The sequence below is a fragment of the Nerophis ophidion genome, linkage group LG02 (genome assembly GCF_033978795.1).
Source record: "Nerophis ophidion isolate RoL-2023_Sa linkage group LG02, RoL_Noph_v1.0, whole genome shotgun sequence".
Classification (NCBI taxonomy): Eukaryota; Metazoa; Chordata; class Actinopteri; order Syngnathiformes; family Syngnathidae; genus Nerophis; species Nerophis ophidion.
In genome coordinates this window covers 32,436,818-32,453,962 of record NC_084612.1, presented here as the reverse complement: position 1 = coordinate 32,453,962, position 17,145 = coordinate 32,436,818, and the positions used below count along the sequence as shown (strand labels likewise).

Genomic DNA, 17,145 nt, shown 5'->3' with positions numbered 1-17,145 from the left:
TGCTTTAAGTCCTCAAAAGGTCTGTAGTCTTTTATTCAACATTGGCATCTCTATTCTTTCAAATGGGATCAAAGAATAACAGGGATAATCCTGCCAAGCTCCCAGCTTTACCGCCTGAGCAGCACTGATTGACAAGAAGAAGCTTTATTTCCTTCCATGCTCTGTCACTGTTTTTGCCCTCTACACCATTGTACTGCTTGATTGTACTCTTATGAGTCACACAAGCACACCTGCACCCATGTGTTAAGTAGTGACAAATAAAAGACCAGCGTCCATTTACACAACAAAGAGATGTAACCCGCGAGGCAAGCGTTCTTTGCCTGGCCCCCCCTCCTCCTCTTCCTCCTCCTACGTCTGACAAGACCTCAGACTCAGATATATCACTTACTTAAGAGAAAAAGGGAAGCACGCGTTCCTGCCGCTGCAGGAGACGGATTCTCTACCCCATCCTCTGACAAACTTCTTTTTAAATACACAACCAGAACAAAACACATGCCAACCTTTTATGTTCCGCAGCCTGTTTTATATTTGATCTCTGAGTAACGGCAGTGGAGCTGACGATTATCAAAGCGTTGAAAGGTAAAGCCAGTCTCAGAGGCCCTTTACCGAAACAAAAAATATTATTTAATAATGATATAAGAAAGTTGGAGTTTAGCAAACCAGTTGCTCTTTCTGAATTATGAAAGGAATATTTGTCTCGAGAAGCAATTCAAGCAAGCACTTAATTAAAAAAAAGTGTGAATTCACTAAGGTTTTACAAAAGAACATCTGACTTAGTGATTTATGCATATTAATGAACTTCAAACACCTCCCCCACCCCCCTGCCGAAATGAACACAAGCTGAGCTCCACACTTCTCTGCATCCTAATGGTTTCTGCTCCGCCGGGATCATTACCAGCAGAATTTTCAGATATTCTGTGCTATTAATCTCTGTCTGTCCTCCTGTTCAGCGACGTAATGACTAATTAAACATCAAAAGAGCAGAGCTGGGGATCCGCTCTGACAGCCTTTTTTCTCCCAGGAGAGCCTGTGAGGAGGCTGGACTGTGACAGGGCACCACTGAAAATCAATCACCTCAGCCGTGCTCACGTGTATACACACATACATACACAGACACACACTTAAACCATGCTTTCAACGTACAATCCAACAAAAAGTATTTTCAACAACAACAAAAAGATGCCACGACTTTGCTTTGTGACTAAACACACACAGTGGTGCTAAACAACAAATGCACACACAATACAGGTATAACTGCAACTCCCATCCAGGAGCTGTGGTGATGATATCAACAGCGCTCTTTTGAGTATAGGCCTTGACAGGTTGGCTGTCGGAGATCAGCAAAGATCTGTGTGTGCGTGCGTGCATACGTGCGTGCATACGTGCGTTTGTGTGTGTGTGTGTGTGTGTGTACATGTGTGCGGGTGCTGAGGTGAGCTCACTGTGAAATCTATTTATATGAGAGGTAGATGATCTTCCACTCACAGATGAAGGCAAGCCAGGAGGGACCTTGCGAACCTTTTTTGTTTGTAGAGGATCTATGGAAAGAGATGAAAGACACACATTTATTAATTCACAAACAAACACAAGGAAGCTCTATAAAAACAGCACTTCTCCTATCTCCTGAACACCAACTATACATTACAAACTTCATAATGGCCTTTTTTGCCTGGGGATTATTAGGAATTACAAACCTGAAGGGGTCATATTATGCTGTTTTGCATTTAAAACACTTCCTTGTGGTCTACATAAAATGTGATGGTGGTTCTTTGGCAAAGCTGTTGCATTGATTGTTTACTGATCATTGTCAAACCACTTTTTGACTGTCTCTTCAGGATGCCCCTTTTTGTGGGTGGTCTAATTTACATGCATTTGTGTCTTCTCCCCATGAGCCGTGTTGTAGTTTTAGGCGCTTTTGTATGGCATCTATTTACAAATGTATGAGCCAGTCTGCCCCACAACAAGAGGATAGAGGAAAAGACGGAGCTCAATGACTTCAGTGTCCGATTACAATGGCAGACTAGCGCAAAGCTCTTCGGTTAAATTTTTACCATATGTGGTGATATCCGCTGACGTCACCAATGGGAAAAATATTACAAATTGTGCAAATTCCAAATAGCTCGTTTGCAGAAAGTATGAAAGAAGGCAAGATTGTATAAAAAAATTCTTCACAATGCCTCCATCCAATTTTCAGGACTTGTGCACTTATCCCATGTACACAAAAACAGCTACCAATGGGTAAGAAAAGCTGGTTTTGCATAATATTTCCACTTTAAGTAATGGTAAACAATTGTTTACAATTAATAATAATCAACCTTTAAAAAGAAACAACAAATTACCCCCAATGAGATTGTCATGGAGGTACTGTAGTAACTCGGTTTTTGTACGCCCCATTTTTTGTGTGATTTGGTTTGGATTCAAAATACTAATTTAATCAATTGCATTATGTGTGTTTGTTTTATTTGATCATAGAAAGCACAAAGCCAATTGAACAACTCAGTGTCTATCGCTTTTCTTCGCGTTGGAGCAGGATCAATTAAGCACTGTGCTCCCTATTGTCCATGTGCTGCTCATGTGATGAGGCGTTCAAGTGTCCTGAAGAAACCAAGTTCAATATGTATGCAAACAAAAAAAAAATCCTATGGTATTATTAAAAAAGTCTCTCATGTAGTTAATGAATCATGTATGCCATAATGAAACCGCTTAATTGATCCACATTTAACATATTGTAACGTTGTTTGGGCCACTTGATATTTTTCATTCAAGGAGAACCACACTTTTTTTTTTTTCCCGACCATTTACAATCTGTAAGCATGATAAGAACACATATGTCTTTATTTTTGTATGCATTATAACGATTAATACACCTATGAGGTGGCCAACAATGCAGCTATTGGGAGTACTCTATTGCGCCCATAAAGCCCTCTAAAAAAGATCCAAAAACTTCCCAAAATACTCCATTGACATGTTGTGACCTGCATATTAACCAAGTATTAGCGATATTGTTCTTAAAAGCGGTAACACTGAGGAACTACTTTTAGCGGTGCTGTGATCATAGAAGGTAAATATCTTATTCTGCTATATTGACATACTGAGCTGAGCTAGTGAGCTGTTGCATCAACTCTGAGCTGGTAAAATTTCATTATTGATTATAAATAATGCCTTTCACTGGTATATTAGAAGGTTGTGGCCATAAACCGAGACGTTGGTTAATTTTGACATTCCACTTAGACTCTCTAGTTTGGGTCCATCTTTTTTTCCTTTTTTTGTTACCTGCGCAAGGATTACAATTAATTGTTCATCTTAATGGCATGATATAAACATCCTACCAGTCGGCATCCCAGTTAAAGCAGAAATGTACAGTAAGTAATTGTTTTATTATGTTCGTAGTTTGTATTTCTTGTTTAGCATTTAGCAATGTTGCTACTCGCTGCATCAGCTTATCAATCAGTTTCTAAAACTTGTAGCTCATCCTTATCCAGGCCAAAAAATATATAATGTTCCGGATCAGCATTTGCCCCAAATAAGTCATTGTTGGGTCTCATGAAGTATGCCATGATTATTATTGTTGATGTTGAAGGAAACAGCGAACGTTGAGATGCCCCTATTAAATTAATGCAAATTAATTGATTGGAGCGAACCCCATTACCTCCATTGTTAGCTAACTGTTAATAACGTTTATTTACAAGTTGGAATGCTTAAAAGTGTGCTTGTCTCACATAAGGATTGTGATTGATATACAATTCAAAAACAAGTTCAGGTCCCCTTTCAATCAAATACTTTTAATACATAAAATAATCTTGATAATACATTTAACCTTGACTAATCAAGCGCCATCCGCACTTATATTTACTAAATGTAAACTTTTGTCAATAGGTTCTATTACTATGCTTTAAACATAATATGCTTTTTTTAGGTTAATCCATTATAAACAAGACATATGCGCTTTTAAAAAGTTTTTTTTGTTATCATCAGATACTCATATTCAGTAAGAGATAAAAAAAAACCCTTCATTATTCTCAGTAGAACATCCAGTCATCAATTTTACAATAAATTATGTGACCCCCTACTTTGGAACGCCTTATTCAATAGTTTTATGGAGCCGATTCCAATACTGATCTTCTATGAGTGTCTGTATCGGTATCTGGCTGATACTGATACAGATTACATGTATTAACTGTCAATTTTTAAATATATTTATAGTGAGTGCTATTAACAGTGTTTAAACCAGTTCCTTATTCTTTTTAATTACATACAATTGTTTGATCACAATGCAGTCAATAGTACACAATATCTGAACAAAAATACAAACTACTATTTACCTCTCATTTTCTACTGTTCCTGGCTTACTGTGTGAATTATGTTCAGCCTCGTCAAAACAGATACTAAGAAATGTTTATTTGCCTCAATGGAAGTGGTTATATTAACCAAGCTGGTGACTGCATCTGTGAGTTGAGTGTCCAAAGATAAATAAAGTATTAGTCAGAGATGATCATCTTTGAAAGGCATTATTCTGCAGAGGCTGATCACGTACTTTTCCACAAAAATCATCTGATACTGATTGGTGGCCAATCGATCGGCGTACTCCTAAATTTTGGGTGTGTGAAACTGAATTATAGAATTTGTATTACTTCTTAGAGGAAATATTGTTTCTGTCTTTGTTGTGAGTTTTTTTTTATTTTTATGGATTACTAACAGAAACTAAGGTACCACAGTAATGGTAACATGAGATAATGTTTTTCTTCCTTCTAGCATTTTTTACCACCTCTCCCGGTTATAATCATTAATATTTTGATTCATTTTTTGTTTGTCACATCAGCAGAAAAATATATATATTTGAAATAAAACTCCTACAAATGTGTTATGCCTAATGGAACATTGATGTTTTCATGAAGTCCTTTACTTAAGTGATACCAACCAACAGGTAAAGGATCCTGTAAAGAGCGTCTTCTGGGATTGGCTGTGCTGAATGAATAAAACGGAGCTGATGACTTTGTCGACGTTGTCCCTGAACTAGGACTTGCCAGTCCTACATCCGAGCGGACAGACGACTGTGAGAGAAAAGAAAAATGCATCAAAATAAAGCCAAATCATTTGCAGTGATTTATTACCCATGCTTTAAGGTGTTTTCTTATTACAAATGAAATAGGGCACTAATATTAAAATTCAACAGCTAAAAAAAACAGCTGGTCAAAATCCTGTCATATAAAAGTGATATAATTTTGAAGAGTTATGTACTTTTGTATTCACTGCCACAATGCTACTGCAACCTTTACTATTCCTATCATTAATATTTTTTTCCGCTTACAAACGGGAAAAGGGTCAATAGGCCAATTAGATCACTGATGTAATTAAGAGTAATTTGCTACGAGTTGCATCACGATGGCGAGTACAAATCTGATCTATGTTTAGTAGCTCGCTTGCCAACAGGCACACGTGCCTCTGGGAATCCCTTATTCAGGCTGACAATTGACACAATGACCTGTCACATCTCAAACCTTTTAGTGGATGAACACAAGTGGATTTTTTTCTTCTTACATCAGCACTAAAGAAGTAGAAGCAATTAAATTAAAAGCTGTTTTATTAAAGTACATTATTACATAATTTAGGTGACTCATTTGAAAGTAGCACAGGGATTTTCTCTGTGTAAAAGCTAAGTCACATTACAACTATTGGACATGGTGACAAAAATGTAATTCAAAAAGAACAAACTGGCTCTGTAAAATGACAACCTTGTCAAAAGATGCACCATGCCACATCCACTCTTGACTCTGTTCAATGATATTGAACCTTTGCCTCCACTCTGTCTGCTCTCACTCTTCAAGAGAAAATCACTGCAGGAGCATAATTGTTTTCTTGTGGCAATCTCTCTAACCCAAAAACACTTTTAACCCTAAAGTGACAAATTTGCTGTAAAAAATGAAATAAAACAAATTTTGCTAAGAATTTAATTCATTCCTATGTCTGATTTATAATCGAGTTAACTTATGGGTTAAGTAGATTTGTTTGAAGACAAAGAGATACAATGATAGCTGTTAATGAAAGTGAAATGCACCTGAGACCGACAGGCACAAGTGAATGAACAAGACAAGTGTGAATCAATCCACATCAGGACTTCCTTTTAAACCATGAGAGGTCATTAGCCATGTCAAGGGAGGTGGCAAATAGCCATGTGGTAAACAGATCAATAATCTAATTCAATTAATGGATTTAAATGCTTGGCAAAAGACCAGATTAAATGTTAGTGCAGAGCATTCTAAAAATCAATCAGGGGGAGAGCCAACTGTATTGCATTACATATACTGTAAAATATATCAATACTGTACATAAAGATACCGAACAAATGTTATTTTAGATGAGGACAAAGAACAATCCATCTATTCATTTTCCATCACTTATCCTGTTGAGGGTCGCGGGAAGCTAGAATCTATCTCAGCTGACTGTGGGCGAACGGCACCCTGTACTGGCTGTAAGTCAATCACAAGGTAAATAGTTTCTGATTAAAAAAGATTTTAACTCCCCCAACTGACATTATCGACTTATTCTGCTTCACCTTGTCACAGAATAGTAGGGCTACGTTGGTACTGTTTCGCCAAGACAGCTGCTCACACACACGGCACATCTCGGTCATGTTTTTTGATACTTTCTTTCGTTGATTCAGTGCATATCATCCACTTTTTCTAAGGAATTTTTAACTCCTTCACACTCACTTTCTCCGTTCCCGAGGTTGGAAAAACAAAGTTATGTCTTCTTAGCTGTTAGCTTATGAGGTATCAAGTGAGACACAAGATGTTTTGGTCTGATCCTACAGGGTTCACTGTAACATTTGCTATGCCAACGAGCTTTGTGGAGGCCCATCCATCCATTTTGAACACCTGAATGTAGGCCCGGGCGATTTATTAATTTTATTGATAAATTTGAGGTTTTTTTGTTGCAGAAGATTTTTTTTTTTAAATCTATGTTTTTCCCCTCCTTTTGCCTTCATGAGCTTTCGTAGCCCTCGGCCACCCCCTTCCGTAGTGGAAATCTACAAGCCTAGCAAAACATGGCTAATGCTAATGCTAAAGAGAGGTAGACATTTTTTCCAAAGAAAAGCAAAGTGTTGCCAGTGTTTTAGAATTGCGGCTACAGGCGTCGAAGAAATGACTGCACTTTCTTTAAAAAAGGCAGCAGGACAACAGACTTATTCCAGCATTAGAAACAGCATCGAGCCAAATGGGGTAATGCATCTTTTTACAAGGCGAACAATACCGTGACAACAACTCCACCTAAGAGGCAGCTTACTGTGGCAAAAACATTTACACAAGGTGCGATGAACAGTATGGAGAACAATGCACAGAGCAATCACTAAAGCAGTCGCTTTACACATTTAAACCCAACAGCTCGTACGCGCTTGTGCTGCTGCAAAACTCTTGTGGAATTATACTAAATTTTAATCATCAATATACACATACATTATATGTGCAATAAAGTGTTCATTGTCTTTAACATCAGTACACACTAACAAGGAGCCCAGGAAACTTCAAGAAAAATCCTGCGTTTATCCACTTGCTAAAATGATGTACCAGTAGTAATGTTTTACTTGATTATTTATTTACATACAATGTACAATACTACATTTTTATTTCCAGTAGTATTTTATTCAACACATAAGTTTTATGTGATCCGATTGATTTTTATTACTATTTAATTATTATTGGTATCTGTGTTAATTCATTGGAGTTTATTTATTTGCATGCAACATGCAATGATACATTTTTATCTATTGAAGTACTTTTTTTCAAGACATAAGTTTTAAATGTGCACTTTATTCATCTCAATGTTGGACATTATTATTTATTTGCATGCAATGTACAATGTTACATTTGTGTTTACATACGTATTTTAATTAAGCAGAAGTTTTGCCTACCAGATGAAGCTCTTAAAATAGTTTTTCAAAAATTATTGCATACAAAGTGCAGTTGATTTCTTGTCTAAAATAACATTATTCAAATTTAAATTTTGCTAAGAGCAAGATGCAGTGTATGCAGCGTCAATTCAAACTACTATAATTTTTTTTATAAAATAAGAGCAAAACCTGTTTTGAATTACCTCTGTCATGTGTATGTATGTATTGGTTTATTTAAAAAGTAGGGGGGAAAATCGTAAATCCAAATTTTTGTGAAAAAATCCTGGGATTTTATTTTTAGGCCTTATCACCCAGGCCTACCTGAAGGTTAACTTTATGTATTCCTTTCAATAAAAAAAAAGATCTATATTTTGTACATTACAAACAAAATCAGTGGATGGACTGATTATTAGGAATGTTGGAAAAATTCAATTTGAATTCAAATCTCCATTCTCACGTTGTATGATTCAGTATCGATTCTAATTTTTCAAAAATTGATTTTCTCCCCTTGCTTCTGGGCAACCATAGGTATTGCGCAATAAGCAGTGTGGCTACCTGGTGGCCAGCTACTAAGGGATGTGTAATGCTGTTGTGTTGCCGCTAAAATGCAGGTAGAAGAAAAATAAATCGAGCAGCCTGAAGAAGAAATACAACCTCCTCCGCGGACTTTGAAAGCAAACGCTTTTGATCGTCCAGCTCCATTGTGTGATTGATTCAAACTGAGCTTTGAAAGCTTTGAGTTGTATTACTGTATTTTATTGTTCTGGTAACTGAGTGTGTGGTAACTGAGTGTCAAATTCAGTCAGATGTTGAAACGTTTTGTGCTAGTTAAAATTTGTGCAAGCATGAATAAAATAGGCACCAATCAGTTCCAACTATTGTGGGATCGCATTCCTCAGCCTTCCCAGTAAGGTTTATTCAGGTGTACTGGAGAGGAAGCTACGCCGGAGAGTCAAACATCGGATTCAGGCAGAACAGTGTGGTTTTCGTCCTGGTCGTGGAACTGTGGACCAGCTTTATACTCTCGGCAGGGTCCTTGTGGGTGCATGGGAGTTTGCCCAAGCAGCTTTGTGCTTTGTGGACTTGGAGAAGGCATTTGACTGTGTCCCTCGGGAAGTCCTGTGGGGAGTGCTCAGAGTGTATGGAGTATTGTCTGATTGTGGCTGTCTGTTCCCTGTCCGATCAGTGTCAGAGCTTGGTCCACATTGCCAGCAGTAAGTCAGACACGTTTCAAGTGAGGGTTGGACTCCGCCAAGGCAGCCCTTTGTCACCGACTCTGTTCATAACTTTTATGGACAGAATTTCTGGGTGCAGTCAAGGCGTTGAGGAGATCCGGTTTGGTGGATGCAGCATTAGGTCTTTTGCAGATTATATGGCTTCATCTGACCAAGATCTTCAGCGCTCACTGGATCGGTTCGCAGCCGAGTGTAAAGCGACTGGGATGAGAATCAGCACCTCCAAGTCCGAGTCCATGGTTCTCGCCCGGAAAAGGGTGGAGACCCTACCCCAAGTGAAGGAGTTCAAGTACCTAGGAGTCTTGTTCACGAGTGAGGGAAGAGCGGATCGTGAGATCGACAGGCAGATAGGTGATCCGGTTAGTAATGCGGACGCTGTATCAATCTCTTGTGGTGAAGAAGGAGCTGAGCCGAAAGGCAAAACTCTCAATTTTTCGGTCGATCTACGTTCCCATCCTCATCTACGGTCATGAGCTCTGGGTTATGACGGAAAAGACAAGATCACGGGTACAAGCGGCAGAAATGAGTTTTCTCCGCCGGGTGGCGGGGCTCTCCCTTATAGATAGGGTGAGAAGCCGCTGTTCCTCTACATCGAGAGAAGCCAGATGAGGTGGTTCGGGCATCTGGTCAGGATGCCACCCGAACGCCTCCCGAGGGAGGTGTTTAGGGCACGTCCAACCGGTAGGAGGACACGGGGAAGATCCAGGAGACGTTGGGAAGACTATGTCTCCCGGCTGGCCTGGGAACGCCTCGGGATCCCCCGGGAAGAGCTGGACGAAATGGATGGGGAGAGGAAAGTTTGGGCTTCCCTGCTTAGGCTGCTGACCCCGCGACCTGACCTCGGACAAGCGGAAGAAGATGGATGGATGGATAAATGGATGGATGGATGGATGAATAAATCAGACAAAATGTTGTTGTCTTGGATTTAGATTTGTTACATTTTTACATCATTGCAATCAGTTGATAAAACATTGTCCCTTACAATTATAAAAGCTTTTTATGAAATTATACTACTCTGCTTGCATGTCAGCAGACTGTGGTAGATCCTGCTGACATCCAATGTATTGAATAAATAGAAAATCGTTTTAAAATTGAAAAATAACATTTTTTGAATCGAGAACCGAGTTGAATCGAAAACATTTATTTAGAATGGAATCGTGACCCCAAGAATCGATATTGAATTGAAACGTGGGACACCCAAAGATTCGCAGCCCTACTGGTACGGTAGTGTATATGTACTGTGTGCTGTTGTACTCTATAGTTCATATACTCTGCAGGTACAGTATACACAAATAATCAGAATATTTAAATATAACATGCTTGAAATCATTATGTGATATAAAACTCACCTGGCACCCTGACGCTCCAGGATCCCTCCCAAAACCATGAAATGAAGCCCTCTCTGATTTTCCTGGAAAAGAAGGTTGCTTGTTACCATTTGTAAAACACAACCAATAATTAGGACTACAGTTGGAAATTAGCTGAATGCAAAATCTGGTGCACCCATCGATTCTTTAAGAATGAGGTAAGTGCACTGCACTCTGTCCACAAACCATTGGGGAAAATGAGAAAAATATGTAATTAAACTTAACAGGGCTTGAAATTAAGAAATAGTCATGACTATTACTAATGGATGAACCAATGGAATTAAATGGTTTGCACTAGAATAAGAAAAAAATTACTAGGTCCTTGCGCAACAACATTTTGACGCGGTTTTCATTTAACTTCTATATGACATTTAATAAGTAACAACTAACTGACAGCCAATTTTGCGCTATTAGTGGACGTCAACTAACTGATTACTACTTAATCATTCCATCAGTGCGACGTCCAACCTGCACATCACAGCGAATGTGTCACCGGGAAAAAATAAAACACACACTAGCACATTAATCACACAAAATCCTATATAAACTCAGCTGTTTCAGTTGCTGAAAAAAACACAACACACCAAGAAATATGTAAGAAAGATAAATAACTTAGACTGACCGAATGCAGCTGAGATAGGCTTCAGCACCCGCCGTGACCCCGAGAGGGACAAGCGGTAGAAATGGATGGATGGATGCATCGTACATTTAATTGGCCAGACGTCCACTAATAGCGCAAATTTTTGCTGTTAAAATCTGTTGAGTTGAGGGAACAGGTAAATATTTTTAGTGAACTAAAACCTGCAGTGCCAGGATGTTCTTCCACACTTCCTTTCACAAGCACAGGTGAGCAGAGGATGGTTGTGTGTCACTGTAGCATTTCTATAGGCGAAAGTTGCAGTTTGCAGACTAGATACATTTGTGCACCCTATGAGAACTGAGTATATCATTGAAGAACCTTATCTCGCAAAGCCGCTTCTCTTGTTACAATACCGTAGTCTGATACATTTCTGAGCCATCACATTGGAAAGAGGAAAAAGGATTAAATTGTTGGATACCACCACCTTGGACTGTCACTGCAGGATGATAAAATATCTTCTTTCATTCAACTTGTATTTAATTATTTTCTCCTACCTAATGTCTGATTCTTGAGCTGGGTCGACAATCATTCCGCAAATGTCCTGAGAGCTTAGAATGTGGTCAAGTTCAAGGTAAAATATTCAATGGCAGCATGTGTTCTGTTAAAACACACCGTGTCTGATGCTCAGTGCTGCAATTTCAAGTCCCGCCAGGGCACACAGGAGTTTTATATAACACCCACTGATGTGGCCTTGACGAGGAGAATTCTCCCCAAATGTATTCAATTAGCAATAACAGCGATTTTTTGAGTTAAACCGGAGAAATACAGCGTATACAACGTTGCACAAATATTTATACCTTAGAGAAATGCTTTGATGTTATAAAGGTGTTTACACTCGTGCCTAAAAAGATTCTCATTCGACGGTTTGGAGTCATTTTGGAATATGCCAAATGACGACCTACAGTCTGAGGTGCATTGTAAGGCCCTGTCTATACGGGAAAGTTTATATTTAGTTTTTTGCGTTGTTGAAAAACGAATCCAAACAGGATCGGATCAATGCGTCACTGGGTGAAAATGATGTAATATAATGCTTCACCACAAGCGACGCTGTAAGAAGACAAACCAGAATCCTGTATAGAGATGGCCAACTCGGTTTCAAGCAATCTCCTCAATGGTTAGTCAAAAGGCGCTCACATGACTACAATGTGTCATGACTGATGCTAACTTTCAGCAAATGCTACGTGTTTGCAGCAAGTCCTCGTTAGTTTATCGATGTGTAAAAATGCCCTGTAGCTCAGCATGGGGCTACTCCACCCGCGAGAATTGTGGAATCCTCACAATAAGCATGGGAAGTGAAGGTTCACCATTAACACTGGAGAGCCACTAAGGACAGTGTCTGTGCAAGGAAAACACACGACACAATGACTGCGTTTTGTTCAGGACAGAACACACAAAAGCTAATACAAATAATAACAGAAGAATTTAAAGAATGACATTTAAAGATGGTTTGACAAAAACAGACTATCTTTGACTCACAGTAAAACTAATGTAAAAATAATGCAATTTTGTAACAGCAGAAGAAAAATTAAAACACAAATACAACTAGGCGGACATTGAATGAGTAAAAAAAAACAAATTTTGGGTGTAATAACAGATGAGACGATGAACTGGAAATCTCTTTGAAAACATAAAACCTCAAGTTGAAAGAAATATGTCAATGACGAAAAAAGGGACAAGCGGTAGAAAATGGATGGATGGATGTTCTGAACCAAAAATACCATACCATACCAACTTTATTTATAAAGCCCTTTAAAACAACCAGAGTTGAAGAACAAAGGGCTGTATACCACAAAGAAATAGAGGCAAAGGACAAACTAAAAATTAACATTTAAAAAGAAGAAAAAAATACACATTGAAAAAGCAAATACAAATTACCCTAAGAACAATTTGTTAAATAAAAAGCTGTTAAAAAGTTAAAAGTTAAAAACAGTTTAAAGTATGGTATGGCATGGTAAAAATCACTCCATATTCTCTACTGCTCGCCAGTGTTACCGTATCTGAGTTATTTTGCAGAAATATGGGGAAATAACTACAAAAGTACTCTTATTCACTTAGCGTGTTACTAAAAACAAAGATCAGTTAGAATAATACATAATGGGCGTCACATATAGTGATTACAAATGCATTCGAGGCAGCCACCACAGTCAAACACAAAAGTCCCAATTTCTCAGTGATTAGTGGTCCAAAGCTAATGAAGATTTTTGCAAAGTAGGTTAATAAGTTATTTATTTAGTCGTTTTGTGTGGGTTTTTTTTTTTTTACGTTTATTGCGCCGTCGGGTGCGTGTTAAGAGTCCGTGCAGGAATGTAACAGCAGAGTAGGTCAAATATGGCCACAAAATTATACTTTCACAAAATAAAAGCATGTATTATTTACTGTAAGATTACGAGCTGGAGCATGCATAGAACTGTATATAGACGTATTATTTTGGTTTAATTAATCAGAAAAACTAATGTCAAAACGACAGCCATTGCTTGCATCCTCTGTAGCAATCATGGCACCTGATGTTTAGATGGCCATACTCTATACATGAATGTGACACAGACCAAAATGGTGTAAAAGAGGTGTATGGCCAAACCCGTTTCAGGAAACCTCCTCAATGACTGGTCAAAAGGCACTCATGTGACTACACATGATTGATACTAACTTTGAGTTGATGCTACATGTTTGCTGTGCTTCCTCATTAGTTTTTGGATGTGGGGCTGCTCCACTTGCGACAAATGAGGAAAGCTTCAAAATCGCTTTCCCCGCAACTCAGAAAGAAAACAAGTACAGAAATGGAAGGTTCACGGTCAACACTTCAGAGCCACACACTACAGCAGGCCTATTTACGTGGGGGCCCGCGGGCCACATCTAGCCTACCAAAGCTTTTCATTTGGCCATCCAAACATCACTCAAATAGGCTTGAAAACCATTCAAACTAGGGTATGCTCATGTATGCGGGAGTCCCGCCACCCCACAGGGGGAAACAGCGAGGTATATGTGTCACAATGAAGCAACGGTGGGTTGAGTAGAAAAAGACAACTCATTCAAACGAAAAATGGCACCATCAACCATGTAAAAAAAAGTCAAATAATTAGCAAAAATCGGACTTCTAACAGTGACTGGATAGCAAAAAATGAATGTTCTGCCCCAAGAACATTCATTGACTCAAGTCATTGACTCCTGTTGGACCTTTTAAGCGACTGACACAAGCGGCAACAACGGTAGAGATCAACATGTGTAAGTTTCATCACAAAACTTTGTCAAATCTTTGTAAGTTGATATTGTGCATGAAAATATTTTATTTTGTTTTGTATTGACGTAGCTGACTTTGTGATGTATTTTGTATTCATGGTCGTGTTGTTTTTTGTTTTAGAGTAACACTGGTGTTTAAAGCTTGTTTAATACATGTAGCGCTAAATTTGACCAGTAGAAGGCACTTTAGGTTTAATTATGTTGAGACACATTGTTGTTTAATTTCTATATGTGTTAACATCTGTAGTTTATTGTTTGAATGTAATAACACTAAACCTTCTACATTATTTATGTAAAATGCACAATGGACATAATTTATGTATATTACACAATGGGCGTTATACTTTTGTAATGATTATTTTATGTTTAAAGGTTTAGTCTTACAAACCTAAATGAAGGACAAAGTGTAAAGAAATACAACCAAGGAAATAAAATTATTCAAAAGAAGGAACATCAATCCTCAACAAAACTTTTGGAGCTTCTGTTTGTTTATGCTGTTAACTATCTGTCTAGCTGCAAATGCTGGAAATGAGTGCAGAGTGAAAGCTAATGTGTTTACTTTGTAATTAAGTAAACACAGTCTCAAAGGACTATAACCTGCAGAGACCCTTTCTGATGAAACATCCAAATTTCAATGCCTGGCTCTTAAGTCCTTGGGCTCTTGAAACTGTGACCCTCTTCATGATGTACAGTAGTTGAATAGCTTTACACTACAGAGTCTTTTGCGAGGTAAACACACGACACATCGTCTGCTTTTTGTTCAAGAGAGAACACACAGAAGCTAATACAAATAATAACAGACGAAACATACAACTTAAAGAGATGGTTTGAAAAAAACAATCCTTGAATCTTAGTAACACTAAGATAATGCTATTCAGTAACAGCAGAAAAGAAAGTCAAACACAAATACAAATAGACAGAGTATACATTGAAAGAGTAAACCACATTGTTGGTGTAATAATAGTGGATCCATAAAATGTGTCTAAAAGCACACGAATTGCACAGTGACTACAAACAATACATTGGTGGCAGCCACCACAGTTTAAATACTTCACACAAAAGCCATAGTTTGTTTGTGATTGTTGGTCCAAAGCTAATGAAGATTTTGACAAAATGAGGGTGATAAGTTATTGTGTTATATGTGTATTATTTTTAAAGTTATTTTTCGCTGTCGAATGCGTGTTATAGTGCCTGTTGGTCACGCAACACTGCAAGAATGTAGCAGCAAAGTGCATCAAATACGGCTGCAAAAGTATACAATGACAATAAGAACCTGTTTTATTGTAAGTTTTTTAGCTGGAGTGTGTTTAGAAAGATATTTAGACTTATCATTTTGTTAAATTTTGTCAGGAAAACTAACGTCAGAACGACTGCAATTGCACGCTTCCGAACACAGCCGCACACGTCATTGGTAGCAAAGATTGTGCCTCTAGTTTAGTTGGCCATATTCTCTTTATACGCGACACTGACACAGACAAAGATGCTGAAATAACTTTCACCACAACCTCATTAACTTCCCAATAAAGAGATGGTGAAAATCATATATCGCCTGAATAATTCCAAGTGTGAGAGTGGCCAAGGACGTGTGTGGTCATAATAATTTTTCAGCTGTGAGGATATCTGGAGTAGACCGCCAGCAACTAAGACAATCACATATTAAGAGGAGACGTGACAGAAGAATCTTCATCCAGTCAAACTCTCCTAACTATCTAGTTTGGATCAAATCTCCTCACTCCCTGAGTGGTCAAACAACACATTCATTTGCAGGTATGTTAGATCTTTATTTTAATATTATAGAGAGAGGAAATGGATGTAATATCATGAAATGTAGAGAGTGTGAGTCATTTTATATGCAGTTTCAGTGTTTTAAACTTGTATGAATTCAGTGTGCTCAGTTTGAATCAATCACACAATGGAGCTGGACGGTCAAAAAGTAATCACTTGTGTATCTACACAAGCGAGACAAATAGATTTTTGGACTTAGGACAAGATTTGCTAAATCCAACAAAGCTCACACATTGTGATTTCAAATTTGACTGAGAGATGTAGAGTAATTGTACTATCGTGAGTTCAGTTTAAAATTGCATTTATACGGAACAAGTAGTGCACGAGATCATGCACATGTTTTATGAGGATAACAATCACAGACAAAGAGTACCAGTATAAGCTAGAGCACTCTTCCACCCACACATGACAAATAAGCTGCAAGAAGAGAAGGATGGAACTCAACCAAGTCGCAGTGGGCTTAGCGTATTAATTCGCAATGCCAAATACAGAGGTCACACATTAACAGAGCTCTTACTTAATTAAAGCCCTGACCTTTTTATCTTATCTAGGATCTTTTCTCTCCTTTCCTCCAATATATATGGATTTGACTTACGACATTGAATTCATCTCCCCTTCTGGCCTGTGACTAAAAGACACAAACAACCAAAGGGAATTTTAAGGGATGTTTAGGGAAAAATGTATATTAAAATGTGAATGTTAATTACAAACCCAACAATTGTTAATTGAAAGGTCTTAACTATTAGGGATGGACATTCCCTAATCACGTTAATCATCTAACTAATAAATTAATCAATCATTCACCCATTTTTTACAGTTTATCGTATTCAGTGTCATTGGGATATTTGATGGAAGAACCTCCCTTTCTGAATGTTCTAAACTCCTGTTTCAATGCCAGAATCCTAAAGGCAGTATACTGTGATGCTTGTTGCTTTGTTGAGCGAGTTGAGTCTAAATCCATTGTTCATTGTAGGACTCCCCATTTTGTAGAAC

The 17,145-nt window shown here is 38.1% G+C and overlaps 1 protein-coding gene across 4 annotated transcripts in view; it reads right to left on the bottom strand.

The window, feature by feature from the left end:
- tcf12 (transcription factor 12) overlaps positions 1 to 17,145 on the bottom strand; it is a 182,944-nt gene that overhangs the window by 83,922 nt on the left and 81,877 nt on the right. For all 4 annotated transcript variants that reach the window (XM_061881865.1, XM_061881874.1, XM_061881881.1 and 1 more), the window contains 3 exons: positions 10,473 to 10,534; positions 4,919 to 5,051; positions 1,486 to 1,538 (listed from right to left, as the gene is read on the bottom strand). In XM_061881865.1, the coding sequence (XP_061737849.1) occupies positions 1,486 to 1,538; positions 4,919 to 5,051; positions 10,473 to 10,534 (248 nt within the window). The remainder of the gene's footprint in view (positions 1 to 1,485; positions 1,539 to 4,918; positions 5,052 to 10,472; positions 10,535 to 17,145) is intronic.